A 15,896-nucleotide genomic window follows, 5' to 3' on the forward strand; every position below is an offset into this window, starting at 1 on the left:
CGTGGAAAGCTAGACTTTTAACCCCACCATGAAGTAAGGTTAGATATTAAAGTTATGTTTAAAAAAATACATCTTTAACTTTAAGCATTAAGAACTGAATTCTTAAGAATTAGTAATTAGAGATATTATAATGATATGGATCAGTGGATCCATAAAAGATTCTGGTGCTGCTTTAACCCATATATAAGATATGTGTAACTAGTGCTGTGAAGAGTGTTCTCTTGCATAACTGAGCAGTCATCTTCTATTCAGATATACTTGTATTGACATAAAAAACAATAATAAAATACATGTCATCTGATTCAATATTAGCTTTTGCGTACGTTCCCATAATGTCTTGCTCCAAATTATATATATATATATATATATATATATATATATATATATATATATATATATATATTATTTACATAAAAGCGTTATATAAATAAAAACTCCTTTTGTATAGATGTCGTTATATGTTGGTACTCCTAAAATTGAGAGTTGATATCTTACTAACATCTTGGGTAGTATTTCGGCAAATCTTCCATTACTCTTTTTACACAATCATCTTGTCATAATGTAAGTTGTAATAGTATATACTTTAACCAACTGTTTGACTATATGTCATTAACACCATTTAATTTTACTTCCTTAAAAGTGAAAAGTGAGCCACCCTCTTCAAGCTTCTCGAGACCCGTGTTGGCAAAGCACATCCACACCAGAGTTGAGTCAGCAAGGCGGACAGCCCGCCTGCTATCATAACATCGTGTCGGCAAGGCGGACAGCCCGCCTGCTATCATAACATCGTGTCAGCAAGGCGGACAGCCCGCCTGCTATCATAATTCAAACTATATTTCCCGTTTCTAAACTTTTGCTTCACCTGTGCCTCTCCATGCTCTTTACTAAAAAAAAACTAGTGTGCCAAAGTCACGTGACCCAGTGTTTCGCTATCTTCGTCCACTCCGTTATCCTTCTCTAGCACGTATATGCACCAGGGGTATGCGTGGGTAGTATCCTTGAACCTTGCCATGTTAGGAATATACTGTACAAATGTTTGGTGTGACTGTCAAGATTTTTATGAATGGTTTGCTCTTTGCATTTATGTGTGTGTATGAAAGAGAATGTAATCCGTACAGTGTAATGAGAGAGGAAAGAGAAAGACAAACAGCATACGTGTCTTTTCCACAGTCTTGTCCAAATGGAGTACCACCTCAATTACTGCCATCGGTCAACCCTTTTTTGTCGCTTAGCATTCAGTCCGCCCATCTCTCTCCTCTCTCCCTCTCCCTCCTGCTCTGCCTCACTCCACCCGTCTCCCTCGGTCCCTATCCCTTCTCTGTTTCTCCTCTCTCTCATTATGTTCAGAGCCATTATCTTTTAGCAGCTTAGCTGCTACTATAACAGCCAGCACAACCCACTACGATAGCCAGTATTACATACAACACCCAATATAACTGATTACGCCAACCACTACCTCTGCTGACACTGAGCGCTTCTAAGCAGCAAAACTACGTATTACAATGGCCAGTGCCACCCTTACAATAGACAGTATTATTCACTACAACAAGCAGTTAAGAAGCCGATGTAGCCCACTACAGTAGCCATTACACTACCACTCAGCCTACAACTCCTGCAACAACAATCCCAGGTGTTCGACAGCACATTTTGGATTCAAGACACGTATTGGTGTCAACGATTATTGAATTCGGGCCAAGTGCTAAATTCGCTGTCCATTTTTGTAGACATTTGAAGGGGATGCGTCCTGAATACTACTTGTTTAATGTGTCTGAATGGCGGTGTTGATTCCGTGTGTGCGTACGTCCGTTCACTTTTCCTTTCCCACCTCCAACATCTGATTTTCTCCATTCCCTCAACCCTCCACATCCTTGGCTCCTTACAATTGTTATCCCTCAACCTTCCCTACTTTATACCATATCCTTCCATTCCTCGCCTCCACCCTCTTCCGAGCTCCCGTCACCCCTCTCCCACAGTAAGTTGTGTGTCGTCATCAACACAGATGATGTTGGCAGAGGGCGAGACCGCTACTCGCCTCCCTCCTGTATGCTGTTATAACTCTACTCCACACCTGATTATTATCCGAGGCGGGGTGCGGCCAGGGATGATGGACTGGGTGTAGGGGTGGGTTGTGTGGGTGTAGGCGAGAGAGGGTCTGTGTGGGTGTGCTGTAGGTAGGAGAGATGTGGTGTAGATGAGAGAAGGGTTGTGTGGGTGAGGGTAGGGTTGTTCATGTTTGATTGTCTATATATAACTTCCTCATCATAAGTTTCATACAGTTAAATTCCAATGCTTCCTGCTTTTGCAGCCTATTGTATTCCCATTATTTATTCCACTAACAGTTATCTGATTTTAACATTCATCCATGTTTCTGTGATTACAACAACATCCATTATTTACTTTGGTTCTAATAACCCAGCCGTTTGTGTAGTGAACGTTAAATGTATTATTATGGTGTGGTATCTCTGTTGGGGATATGAAGCCTGTTAGGCTTACCTGGGTCTCCCTAGCCGTGGGGGACGCGGTCACCTGTCCAGTGCTACTAGCCTTAATTGATCCAGTCACACATCACCTCCAACAGTTATTCATGTTGGAGCTATGATGTATATAATAATATACATCCTAGCTCGGTGTATATTATTATAACTCGTCCACACAGCACACAAAGGCCTTGCACTACCCTCTAGTAGTTTAAACTTTATATATACTGTATCGTATATATTTAGCAGTCTCCGTGGTGTAGTGGTAAGACACTCGCCTGGCGTTCCGCGAGCGCTATGTCATGGGTTCGTATCCTGACCGGGGAGGATTTACTGGGCGCAATTCCTTAACTGTAGCCTCTGTTTAACGCAACAGTAAAATGTGTACTTGTATGAAAAAACGATTCTTCGCGGCAGGGGATCGTATTCCAGGGACCATAGGATTAAGGATTTGCCCGAAACGCTACGCGTACTAGTGGCTGTACAAGAATGTAACAACTCTTGTATATATCTAAAAAAAAAAAAAAATATATATATATATATATATATAATATATATATACAGGCGATGAGTCACAATAACGTGGCTGAAGTATGTTGACCAGACCACACACTAGAAGTTGAAGGGACGACGACGTTTCGGTCCGTCCTGGACCATTACTGAACATTATGAAATGTTAAGTTTTAATATTATTGGGGATCATATAAATAGCAATATTTAGCGAAGATAAACGATGTTATTAAACGGATTGCGATGTTTGGCAAAGTACAGGAGATAATCATGACAATATTTATAGCAAAAACAACATTTACTTAGTCATTATGCAAATCTTCGTAATATGCAATCACCTAATGACGTGCGTTTAGACTAATTATGTATTGTATTTCAGGCCATACATCATGCGGCTGGCAGTGTCGTTGTATTTTCTGTTGAAGGTAAGATAACTTTTCCAATCATTAGCTGCTGCTCAATATTTTGACTGTTTTTCATCTTTTATCTTTAGAATTTTTGTTTATTGTACTACATTCGCCCTTTAGTTTCGTGTTTTAATTCTTCTGCTTTACTCTATTTCTTCCTCGTATTTTTCTTATTTACATTATTTACCAAAACTAAGGTATCATTACCGATTTAAATTATGGCGAGTCAATACGTCGGTTGCACACCGACGTATTGGTTACAATACGTCGGTTATTTATAGGCCATAAGTGTTATTGTTAAATCTTGCGTGTTAGTATTTTACCGGTGTTATACAGTTCTTTTATTATGTCAGAATTTAAGCCTGGGGCCAGTAGGCTTACTGAAACCGGTTAGGTTTTCAGCGCCAAGTTCTCTCTAGAACACAATCGCCATGAACCATATAGGTATAACGTATTATATGTCAGCATATCACTGGTATCGGCGTAACATAGTCACCGTGTCAGAGTTTCTATCGTATAGGCATAGCATACTCAGGCACAGGAATCTTCCTCCTACATAAGAAAACAAAGTGTCAGTGTATTACTAGTAACAGTATAGTATATTCAGTGCCAGTATATCACCGGTATCATCATACCATGTTTACAATGTCAGCATACCACCAGTTTGAGCTCGGCACATTCCCAGTGTTATGATAATGTCAGCCAGGATACAATACAGGCATTCTTCACGAACTCTTGTAAATATAGGCTAGCTAGCTAGTCATTACAGGTTGTCAGTGGAGAAAGTCGATGGTATAACAGAGCAGCGCCTATTCAGGTACTGGGATAATCACAGCTATCGTCCTGTTCGCCTTCTGTAACCTGTTAAGATCGCGTAGAACGCTGCTATCGTGACGGGAGCGAAAGCTTCTAAAAGATATCCGGTTGTGTGTGATGTTATTTAGGCGGACTGGCGACAATTGAAAACTGACGATGATCAGGTACCTCGATCGGTACAAGCTGCCGCTACAAAATCCACGAAGATCACTATCTGTGTGTCGTTGAAGTTTCTCGGTTAAACCAGTAAGTATTTTCATCACCCTGGCGAAATAGGTACCTGGGTGTTAGTCAGCTGTCACGGGCTGCTTCCTGGGGGTGGAGGCCTGGTCGAGGACCGGGCCGCGGGGACACTAAAGCCCCGAAATCATCTCAAGATAACCTCAAGATAACCCTCATGCCCAACCCTGTCTCTCGCTGTCTTATTCCCAGCCTATCTCACTCTCAACCTCTCTCTCCTCTCCCACCTGACTTCTCTCCTAATTGTCTCTCCTCATTATTATCCTAACTTTCTCTTGTTGGTTTCTACTATTCAAGAGTGACAGAATTTTCCTGCTAGCCAGTAGCTTAGGCAAAGCTCGCACGTACCAATGTCACTAGAGAAAATGCGATTTCTATTGTTTATGACTTTAATCCAATAATTCAGGATTTATAAACACAGTAAATTCCGGCACATAGTACCGTTTATGTTATACTTCAATAAGAAATTGATTGAATTGTTTCAAGTTATCAGGACAGGAAACCAGTTAGGCTAATCAAGCTTCCACTTTCCAACGATTAGTCATCTTCCATGATGCTACCCTCAACAGTCGACTGACTCCTATGTCTGTCTTTATTGTCGGGATTAATGTATATCAACCTCTGGAGGGCTATTAAAGACGTCCACAATTGCTTACTGACCAATAAGCAAGAATAGTTTACTAAGGTAAACTGTGTATATATATACACAGCTGTATATCTCACTGTCTGTGTATATACGCAGATTTACACCTCTGCCCAGATGTCTATTTCCTGTTATATGAACATAGGCATCATCTGCGCTAATCACTATGCTACACATCACCCTCTGTATTATATTATATATAACATAACATATTTTGATATAATAGTATATCATTTAGTTAAATATCCTACCTGTACAAAGATACAAGAATCCAGTAATAATAATATAAAGCTGTTCCACCATGTTCCACTTATACAAACATTCGTTTTCCCACGTTTACCATAAATATTTCCTGACGTTCTTCATCTGGTGAGTGGCGTGACGTCACTGGTGGACACGACAAAATCATTCATCCTGGCGGACAGACTCTTCATGTCGGGGTCATGACTCTGCTCATTCCTTTCATAAAACGAATGTACTGTGTATGTTTTGCGTTTATAATTATTCCATTTTTTTAATAGGATTTCTTCTCGTTGTTCCTTGATGTCCTGTGGAAAGTAAACTATTTTTTAAGAGATGAAAACTGACTTCCTTTGTCATGGATAGGCTACTTGAAGGCGGGCTTGTGGACCAACACACTTTCTCTTTGGCTTCTGCATCGTCTTGTTTAGTCATGGTTACCCATGGCTTCTGATTGTACCCATGGCTTCTGTACCCATGACTTCTGATTATATACCCATGGTTTCTGATTGTACCCATGGTTTCTGATTGTACCCATGACTTCTGATTCTACCCATGGTTACTGATTGTACACATGGTTTTTTTCTGGTGTGTGGTTTGGTCATCATATTTTCAGCTACGTTATTGTGACTGATCGAGTAATTATTATATAAAATGATTGCCAGATTCTTTTGGGAGCTTTGAGAATGGTCCAGGACGGACCGAAACGTCGTCGTCCCTTCACCTTCTAGTGTGTGGTCTGGTCAACATATCCCAGTGGTCTCAGCTACGGTTAGATCAGCCATGATATATACAAATGGTATATAAAAGTGGATAATTATCAGCCGTAATGATATCATTTGTTATGTATTGGTTGTTCTATCCATCATTCTTGTATTTCTTTTATGTAATAGTTTATTATTTCTTAATATTCGCGATTTTTTGCTTTCTGATTCCATAGTGAATTGCAACATGAGCGGTAACTCATATCTTTGATTTATGATTTGCACGTGTTTGCCATCTTGATTAGCGCACGCACGCACACACACACACACACACACACACACACACACACACACACACACACACACACACACACACACACACACACACACACACACACACACACATGGTTTGGAGCTGGAGCCATGTAGGCACGAATAGGTATGCACCACACCTAGACACGTACACGTAGACACTAGGTGTGCACACTTAGGTAAGCACGCGCGCACGCACTGTGCCTGATGACAGTTATCCTGGGCGTTGGTTTTGCTTAGAGTTAACAACTTAGTAACGAGCCTCTGCTTGTTGTAATTAAGGCAGGGTGCCGCTCCTCTTTCCCTCCCATACTCTCTTTTTACCACTCCATTTTCTCTTTGTCCTCTCTCTCTCTCTCTCTCTCTCTCTCTCTCTCTCTCTCTCTCTCTCTCTCTCTCTCTCTCTCTCTCTCTCTCTCTCTCTCTCTCTCTCTCTGTTTTATATTAATATTTTGAAATATTCGACTTCGCATGCAAAATTCATCAGTTTATCCAGGAAACTGTTAATGATATTTTGTCTAATCCGTGATTATGCAGTTGCCTCCTCCGTGAACATTAGTTCCCTGGTTGCTATGAGTACTGGTCCTCACACCGCCCCCCGCCCTCCCCAGCCCTGGCGCCCATCAGTACCCATAACCACCATGACTGGCCACTAACAACCTCAAGTGACCAGTCAAGAAAGCAAGGAAAAAGTCGTCAGCAATAATACCGGTGATGCTAAATAACACAGGACTTCTTGCCGTATCAAGACCCCTACATATATATCACTGCGGTAGTTTTCTCCCTAAATGAAAGAAAACATTCAAAATTGTACTTTTATTACGAGCGATAAAGTATAAAACTGGAAATCTAACATATCTGGGAGGTACTGCGGGAAGGGTTGGTGCGCCTGGCTAGCCTGAGAGGGAAAGTGCTTGCCAACCTAACGTGTTCGCAGTTTTCCCTCTCGCTTTCTTTTGTTGGTCAGCATTCATGGCAAGAAGCTTTAGTTATTTAATTGACAGGAACATATACTTAAATATCAATTGACTGGTATATTTTATTTTGACTGGTATATTACAGAGATGGCAAGGCTTCGCTTGTCCTGATGTGGGCGAATGGCGCAACACAAAACAGTGTTTCAAGGCAAACATTATTAAAGCTTTCCCGGGGTGGTGTGTGAGGTCAATGCTAACCCAGGGTATTGTTCTCTTGCAACTTTTTAGGAAAACATATTTACAATCTTTAAACATTGTTCAAAATACATGAGACATTGGTGCGTGGGGACGGATGAGGCTACATGCTACTGGAATAGGGAAATTTATTGCTCGGAAACAATGTTAACTATTGTCTAGATATATTCATCAGACCCTACAACTATATATGAAATTAAGAATAAAATTCATATATTTTATTTTTGTAGGCAAAACGTTGTACTTGCAAACTGGATTAAAGACACTATTGCACATAGTAGTGGGAATTTAATGAGGGTTTCAATGTTTAATATTGACGTAAAATGCAGGAAAATTAAAATGCACTAAGGTAGGCACAAGGGTTATTCAGTAGACAAGATATTAGTTTTTAAGATAGGATAAAATATAACGCTTGGAGTTTATGGTTTATGGTCTGTGGTGATATGAAACATTACTTACAGAAAATTGTATCAGCTGTGTGTATTGTAGTGTTTCCTTTGTAAAAACAATATGAATTTAACATTGTATTGTACACAATTTAATTAAGGAAATAAAGTATAAGCGTCTCGCCAGATGAGTTAAGCTTCATTTCATTAATGATGTTAATAGTGGTTTAATATTTACCGCATTCATTTGTTAGTGTTTTATTCCTTATATCTTCAGACTTCAATAATTTAAAACCTGTATAAACGGTTCTGAAATTCCATCAGTTTCGTAAAGAGGTATAACATACAAACACGAAATGCACGAATAGCTTTGAGAAAAATGTCACGACTTCCTGATGTTTTTTAAGTAATTTCTGTATTAAATATATTGGTTACATCCCACAGGCAGTATTGACACTAGGTGACAGCGGGGGCAGTGGTCGGGCCCTGGCACTGAGCCCAGCAATGATGATGCCACCACTGACTCGTCTAGACGTGAAGTGCGCGCGCTCGGGCATGACCGTCCATATTGAGTTTGATGGCGTCTTTTCCGGCGTTATTTACTCCAAGGGCCACTTTAATGACCCCGCCTGTAACTACATCACGGAAAAAAATTCTGGAAGGCAGAAATATTCGTAAGTATAATTTATTTCGTTCTATTATAAATCATTGATTACAATTATTTATGATGTACGAGAGTTAGTATAAATGGGGTTAAGTCAGAGTGGGAAAACGTTTAAGTGGAGTGCCTCAAGGCTCTGTCCTGGGACCTCTGTTGTTTATAATATATATAAATTATTTAGATTCAGGTTTGAGTAGCAACATTTGACAAATAAACTTAAAAACTAAGACTTAAAAATAATTAAAACTGGTTACAGAGTTTGTTTAGTAAACACCAACAAAATATTTACCACCACACAAGGGGGTCAGGCACCATAAAAACCAATGTTGGTTGGCTTAGAAACTGTGATCAAGTTACAAGGGTACGTAGTAGAGTAATTTCGTAATTGTTGTTAATGTTACAGCCGTTATGAGTATGCAAGTAACAAACTTGAAGGCAGTGCCAGCATGTAGAAATTATATAAACTATCTACAGTTAGCAAACTTGGAATATTTGGCAAGGATTTTGCGTAATGTTATCCCAATGAAATAATACCTGGACATTTCTTGAACATTTTTGATAGTGTGCATTTATACCTGTACATGCGTATGTGTGTGTGCAGGTGTGCTTGTATGCGTGTATATGCGAAGGTGTGTGCATACCTGTAAATTCCTGTGTGTATAATAAGTTCCGTTGTCGGGGACAGGAAGCCTGTATGTGTGTGCGCGTGTGTACCCTTTATATATATTAGACCTGTATCAAGGTCTCCCCCCTAGGTCAAACTACATGACCTTCCCCAGAATGCAGCCCCACAACAGTTGCCCAATTCCTAGGTACCTATTTACTGCTAGGTGAACAGCGGTATTAGATGAAAGGAAACATCCCCAACCAGTTCTGTCCTACCCGGGAATCAAACCCGGAATCCCCCAATTGTAAGTAGTGTGCAGAAATACCTGAAAATACTGAACTTGTCCAAAAGTACGTAGCAAGAAGAAGGAAACAGAAAATAACTAGATGGATGACGGGGGCAGTAAAGAGGTACTGTACAGTGTCTGGGTTGGAGAAAATATAAGATAGTGACAAAAATTATCCCAGAACTAAGTGGACTCTCCAGGAAAGGTTGAGGACCACAGGACTAACAATGCAAACCAGACATGACAGGATGCATCTCAGAAGCGTTTACAATACTGAGCAAAATGGAGGATATTAATCAAGACCACTTCTTTAAGAAAAACCAGCAAGATATAACAAACATACAGCGGGCAACAGCTTTAAGATCAACAAGCCACAATGTTGGACAGGAAACAGGTGGTTTTTATCCATAGGGTTATAAACCCATGTAACCACCTACCCGCCGAAGCCATAAATGCCAAGATATTACTGCCGTTAAAAATCCAGGTGGAACAAATTATCGGAGAGAATGGTGCGGGTGGGGGAGGGGTTGACAAAGCGCCGGCTGCCTGTCCCCGTCGTGGGGGGGGGGGGGGGTACTAAATAGATGGTGGCCCTCAGGTAAATTCAGATACGGGTATATGTATATACCTATAAATACACAGAGATGACAATAGCATGTGTGTGTGTATGCAGGCGTGACCCTAGAGGGAGGCGAGGACACGGGTCGTAACGTTGTGCATGAGGGCTGTGTCACGCCAGCACTCATCACCTTACACTGGTCGTCCTTGGTGACTCCTCGCGTACTGCCCTCACCCTCACTCTCTACCCGCGGCACCTCCTCTCCCTTACTTGTACCTCCTTACCTCCTCCCACCCACAATAACCCTCTCACCTGCTTCCATACCCTATTACCCTATCATCACCTACTGCCACTCACCCTATCCACCCCCACATCACCTGCCCCTCCTCCCCCTGCATGATCTGTTGCCACCCACCCACCCACCTAATGACGCCCATCTGTACTAAGCCGAGCTTGGACATTAAACATTCGCCCTTTGGTCTATCTCAAGCTTCAGTCGACTATATGCATATTCTTGAGCATTTAGGCCTATTTATATTAGAAGCTGTGTGTGGAAAGTTCTTTTTTGTTTGGAATTTGATACAACATTGCTGAAGTTAAACACAGATTCTTGCTAGTCGCTTATATAGCTTTAAAGTTGTTTCCCACCTTGAACTTTTGAGCCGTTCCCTTGGAGAAAATATTCTTTACACATTATTTTATTGTTGGACGGGCGCAGAGGTCGGAAGAATATACAGTAGTTTTTTTTTTTTTTTTTTTGGGGGGGGGATAGGTTATGAGGTTTAATATGTTAATTTATATGTATTATTTTATTGTTATTTTATTTTGGCATCATTGACAAACAAGGTGGACGTGCATTACACAACACGAACAATAATTTTGGCATTGACCAGGGATATATATACACACTGAGCTATACTCATCTCGGTGTATATGGTTTACTTTAGTCCTAAACTATATTGAGGACTAAAATATACTTGCTGGTTGGTCAGTAATGTGTTGTGGTGGTATTTAAACCCCTCTACAGGTTGATAGGCATTGAACCCAACACTAAAACTTAATAATGCTGGTGAATATTAACAAGACAGTGTGAAGCTTGCCTTTAATAGTTTTTTAAACGTGAATGTTTTTCCCCCAAAACCACCAATAAACTGCTGACCAAATACGTATCGTCGGAATTACTTGGTATGAGGCCGTCTTCTATTGCGAATAAATGAATGTTTACTTACATTAATTGTGGCCACATCGTCTGCTATTGTCCTTAACACCATTCTCTCTGGACGTGGCTGTATAGTGTTAACAATGCGATAACAAGCCACTCAAGGACGGTCTCTTATTTACGATACACTGCTGTCGCTTAATGGCTAACAGTAAATAAAGTTGTTTAAGAAGTAATTTTAGTTATATTTTCGGTGTACTAAATGTAGCTTCATTTGTCAACATGGGACTGCAAGCGTTTTATTACAAGAAAATTATAAACGTTTCTCCATATACATTTTTTTTTTATCTTTTCAATAGCAATAGTTAAATAAACCTTATGACTTTATTATTTTGAAGAGTTTATCAATAATTTTACTACCATGATTACAAACACACTTTTAAATGCTCGAGAAAAGTTCGTAGTGAATTGCAAGTGTACTTCAACCACTTGGGCTGGATGGTAGAGCGACGGTCTCACTTCATGCAGGTCGGCGTTCAATCCCCGATCGTCCAAGTGGTTGGGCATCATTCCTTTCGCCCGTCCTATCCCAAATCCCTATCCTGACCCCTTCCCAGTGCAATATAGTCGTAATGGCTTGGTGCTTTCCCATGATAATTCCTTCCTCCTCCCCCCTCTTCATTACCCGAGTACTAGGAATGCTACTTTAGCTCATGTTACATTTTTTTTAACACGCTTAGGTATACACAGCAGTGTGCTGCTACCTTATTCTATATGAAAGACTACACAGTGTAGATCAAAAACTAGCTACAAGTTCATATAATATTCCTATCTCACAGGATGGTTAGTCAAGACATGGAATCAAGGGAGAAAATATCTGCCTCAATATAAATACAAATTAACTCTGACTAAAAATCAGGTGAGAACATGTAGTGTAAGGCTGATCTATTAGCCTCCATTAGCAAAAATCTGGGTACAGCCCAATAATATCTTCCAATATTGCTGAGTACATGAAGTGTAGTACTACTTGAAATATGTAGTCTCCATAATTGCTTTAATATGGCATCCCAAAGGACACAAAAGCACGACACACAACACTATTAAAACCTTAATGTACACCTTCTAGCACCATTGATCAGCACAGACAAGAGGCAATACATGTACAATACTGAATATTTAATGTCAATTTATTAGCCTTGGATGGACTAAAATGTATTATACTCATATCTGGATCCTTTTTGGAATGTAGAAATACTTCGTCACTGAACAAATATTTTTTGTGAAGAATAGTTTTCCATAATTTGTATTAATACAAATAAAAACAGATTCAATGCAGGTAAATGAGGGCAAAATTATTTAACTTTATTGTACTAAACAAGCAAAATACAGTACAGCACTCTGTACATGAAATTTCATGAATTAAGCCTATTTCTTGTATTTGATATTCTGTTGCCACCAGTGTCAATTTTATTGCATTAAAGATTCATTGTTCATCTTATTCATGCCTACACAGGTTCAGTGTTAAATCTTGTATTGTTTCTGTACAGGTTCAACGTACCCATAGACAACTGTGGCACATCTGGTCAGTTGGACATGGCCACACCAGACCGTGATATGTACTTTGAGAACACTATCATCATCCAGAATGACGTCCTCATCCAAGAAGTGTGGGATACGGCACGTGCCATTCGTTGCACTTGGCAACACACTATTCAGAAAAGTGTCAGCTTCACACCATTTAAAGTTTACGAGCCCCTGAAGGCAAGTAAAACACTAATGTTTATTTTGCTGTTAAATTTCAAAGTGCAATATGAAAGTCTTTTCAGTGTTATACTATGTGTACGATAATTCTTCACAGCAGTGTACACAGTACATATTGTATTTAAAAAATCCATCTTTAATTAATTTTCAAACAAATAATTAATATAATTTATTTGCAAGAAGGTACAATGGATATGGGGAAAGATCACATAAGCTTGGTATTTTTACATTCATGCAAAGCCACTGACGCAGAAGAATTTAAATTTTACTTTTGAAAATGAGAACAGGTAAATCATAATTAAGTGCATCTGCATTTATGCAGCTACCCGAGACTATATGAAGGGTTACATACTGTGTACTTACATAGCTAGCTAGGAAATACTTTTACCTTTTTCATATTGTACTAACAATCACTAAAAGAGCAGGTGTATAAAATGGTTTCACATGCAAAATACAGAGGCCTATTATATTGCCCTTCTATAACATGTTATTACATCAGTGGGCATCTCTCTCCTTTAGGTACCTATAGAGTTGGATTCTCGGTCAGTAAACACACTTATGGAGATCCAACGAGGGTCGGGACCCTTTTCGAGTCCTGCTACTGGCTATGTCTACATGGGTGATGATACCTCTGTTGTTATTTATGTCCAAGGTAATACTAATTTTAATTTTCATATACAAATTATGTACAGTAGAATTAAGAAAAAATATTGTAAATGCTTAGGAAATTTTCTTTAGCAAAAAAAAAAGTCCTACAAGAACAGCCTTTTTAAAGCTGATAAAGGATAAAGCTTCAATAATGAGGGTCTTTTAGTACAGTTGGCTTCATTACCTACTCTTTTGGGATCCTGGGTTAGATTCCCGGGCAGAACAGAAATGATAGGGGCATCTGTTCACCTAGCAGTAAGTAGGTACCTGGGAGTTAGGCAACTGTTGTGGTGTTACACCCTGTGGATGGCAAGTAATTCAACCTTATGGAGACCTCAATAGAAGCCTAGATAGTGTGTGCCCCTGACAAATAAAATACCTATAGTTTATGAATCACATTCTTGTAGTATTGTTCACAATATTATGGAAGTACCATTACCACATTTCATTCACCAAAAACACATTATCTAGTATAATATTTCAGTATCCTAAAAGTTATTCTGTATTACACTACAAATTACAATATCATAAAATATAAATTATAAATAATTTTTTTTTTTGGCTTTACAATTGGTCAATATCATTGCAGATCCTTCACAAAAGATGGACGCAAATGTGATCTCATGCAATGCAAGCTCTGCAGGGGGTACAACAGTGGAATTGCTGGACTCCCGTGGTTGTGTGAGAAGACCGGATCTCCTGACACAGTTTTCAAAGACAAGAAATACGAATGGCATAGAGGCTGACCTTATGCTGTATTCTTACCTAAAGGTAGAATGTTTACCTAGACATTTTAAATTTACTGCATGGACAAAAGTGGCTTTAATTTATAGATTTTCAAAGTGTGGAAGCATATTTGATAAAAATATATTATGTAGATACTGCCTTCTCTTCAATAACAACTTAAGGGAAATTTAGGCACAACATCTTACACCTAGATAATTCCGTCATGTTTGCTACTAGAAGATAATACCTAGTCTTTTATTCCACCCCCCAGTTACTGATGGGTGGCCATAGGTAAGCAGGAAGGAATATACTCTCATAACACCCTTAGGTGGTCTTGAAATTAGGTTATTTTTACTGCATCTTACACATAGGTGAAGATGCCAAAATGTTTAATGAATTTGCTGTACAACACAAAGCAAGATGAGAGGGTGGCACAAACTACATTCAAATTTTATTTGGCAGCAAAGCTTTTTAGTCTACAGTACTTATTCTTGAACCATTGAATCCAGATTCATTTGGTCCCTATTTTGGGTCAGTGAGATTGTCTTTATACTGCATGAAAGTACAGTACCACATTTAACTTTACACAGGCTTTCCGCATTGGAGAAAGCCCCGACTTTCTCATCTCCTGCCATCTTGAGGTGTGTGAAGGAGAATGCTCCGAACCTTGTAGTGGTGGACCTTACCCATCTAGGAAAAAACGTCAAGAGCCCTCCTCAACACCTCCATCAGCTGTTGTCGAGCTCCAGCGTGGCGTAGTCGTGGTTTCTAGACAGCAGCTTACTGGTCAGTCAATGCAAACTGCATGTCTAATATTCGCACCAAATTTGAAAAATTTCCTTGCCGTTTTCTCGAATAGTAAATTATTATATGTATCTCTTTAGTTGTGTATGTTAAGTGCAATAACCAGACAATTTGTTTCAGGTTATACTGCCTAGCCAACTAATTATTTTAATGTATTTTTTTTCTCTCAACAGGCGGAGAAATATGTTGGGTAAATTCTACTATTCTAGTAGGAGTAACCGGATTGTTGTGTGTTGTGTTTGTTCTCTCGACGCTTTCATGTTTCTTGGTGCACAAGATCAATGTCCTCAGCAAACAGTTACAGGGTAAACCAATGTTCTGATGATTTCTGAGGATACAACAGACCAATTCTCTGCCAACCTGATCATTCTCAATACAGTATTTTTTGGGCTGGTTCCATGGTACATGTCGGTTTGGGCTGGTTCCCTCTTTGAATAACCATTGTTTATGGTCACATTCCATGCCTGTAATTTGCACCAAGCTGTAAAGCTTTAAGCGATAATTTCTAGCTTGGTAGGAAGTTGTTTCATTTCATGTGTATGGTATAAATTAGGAACTATTAATCACTGTTGATAGTGATTCTTAGGCTCTTCATTACCCATCATTTCTGAACAGATACAATTTGGCCCCAGTGACCACCACCTATCGCTTTTGGATTATTTGGCACTAATGTTTGTATTAGAATAAATCCAAATAAAATGCATTTTGTACAACTTTGATGGTCATTAGTAAGGCAAAACTCCTGTGCATGTCATACTGCAAAAAGTTAAATGTTTAC

General features: G+C 39.4%; 1 protein-coding gene across 3 annotated transcripts in view; it reads left to right on the top strand.

Annotated features, from left to right (window-relative positions):
* Positions 1–15,831, top strand: part of LOC123757186 (cuticlin-3) — a 36,128-nt gene extending 20,297 nt beyond the window's left edge. For all 3 annotated transcript variants that reach the window (XM_069323642.1, XM_045740644.2, XM_069323643.1), the window contains 7 exons: positions 3,367–3,412; positions 8,352–8,581; positions 12,727–12,940; positions 13,460–13,592; positions 14,178–14,359; positions 14,905–15,100; positions 15,292–15,831. In XM_069323642.1, the coding sequence (XP_069179743.1) occupies positions 3,377–3,412; positions 8,352–8,581; positions 12,727–12,940; positions 13,460–13,592; positions 14,178–14,359; positions 14,905–15,100; positions 15,292–15,440 (1,140 nt within the window). In that variant the 5' untranslated portion in view covers positions 3,367–3,376 and the 3' untranslated portion in view covers positions 15,441–15,831. The remainder of the gene's footprint in view (positions 1–3,366; positions 3,413–8,351; positions 8,582–12,726; positions 12,941–13,459; positions 13,593–14,177; positions 14,360–14,904; positions 15,101–15,291) is intronic.
* Positions 15,832–15,896: the final 65 nt, after the last annotated feature.

Source organism: Procambarus clarkii, chromosome 13, assembly GCF_040958095.1.
Source record: "Procambarus clarkii isolate CNS0578487 chromosome 13, FALCON_Pclarkii_2.0, whole genome shotgun sequence".
Classification (NCBI taxonomy): domain Eukaryota; kingdom Metazoa; phylum Arthropoda; class Malacostraca; order Decapoda; family Cambaridae; genus Procambarus; species Procambarus clarkii.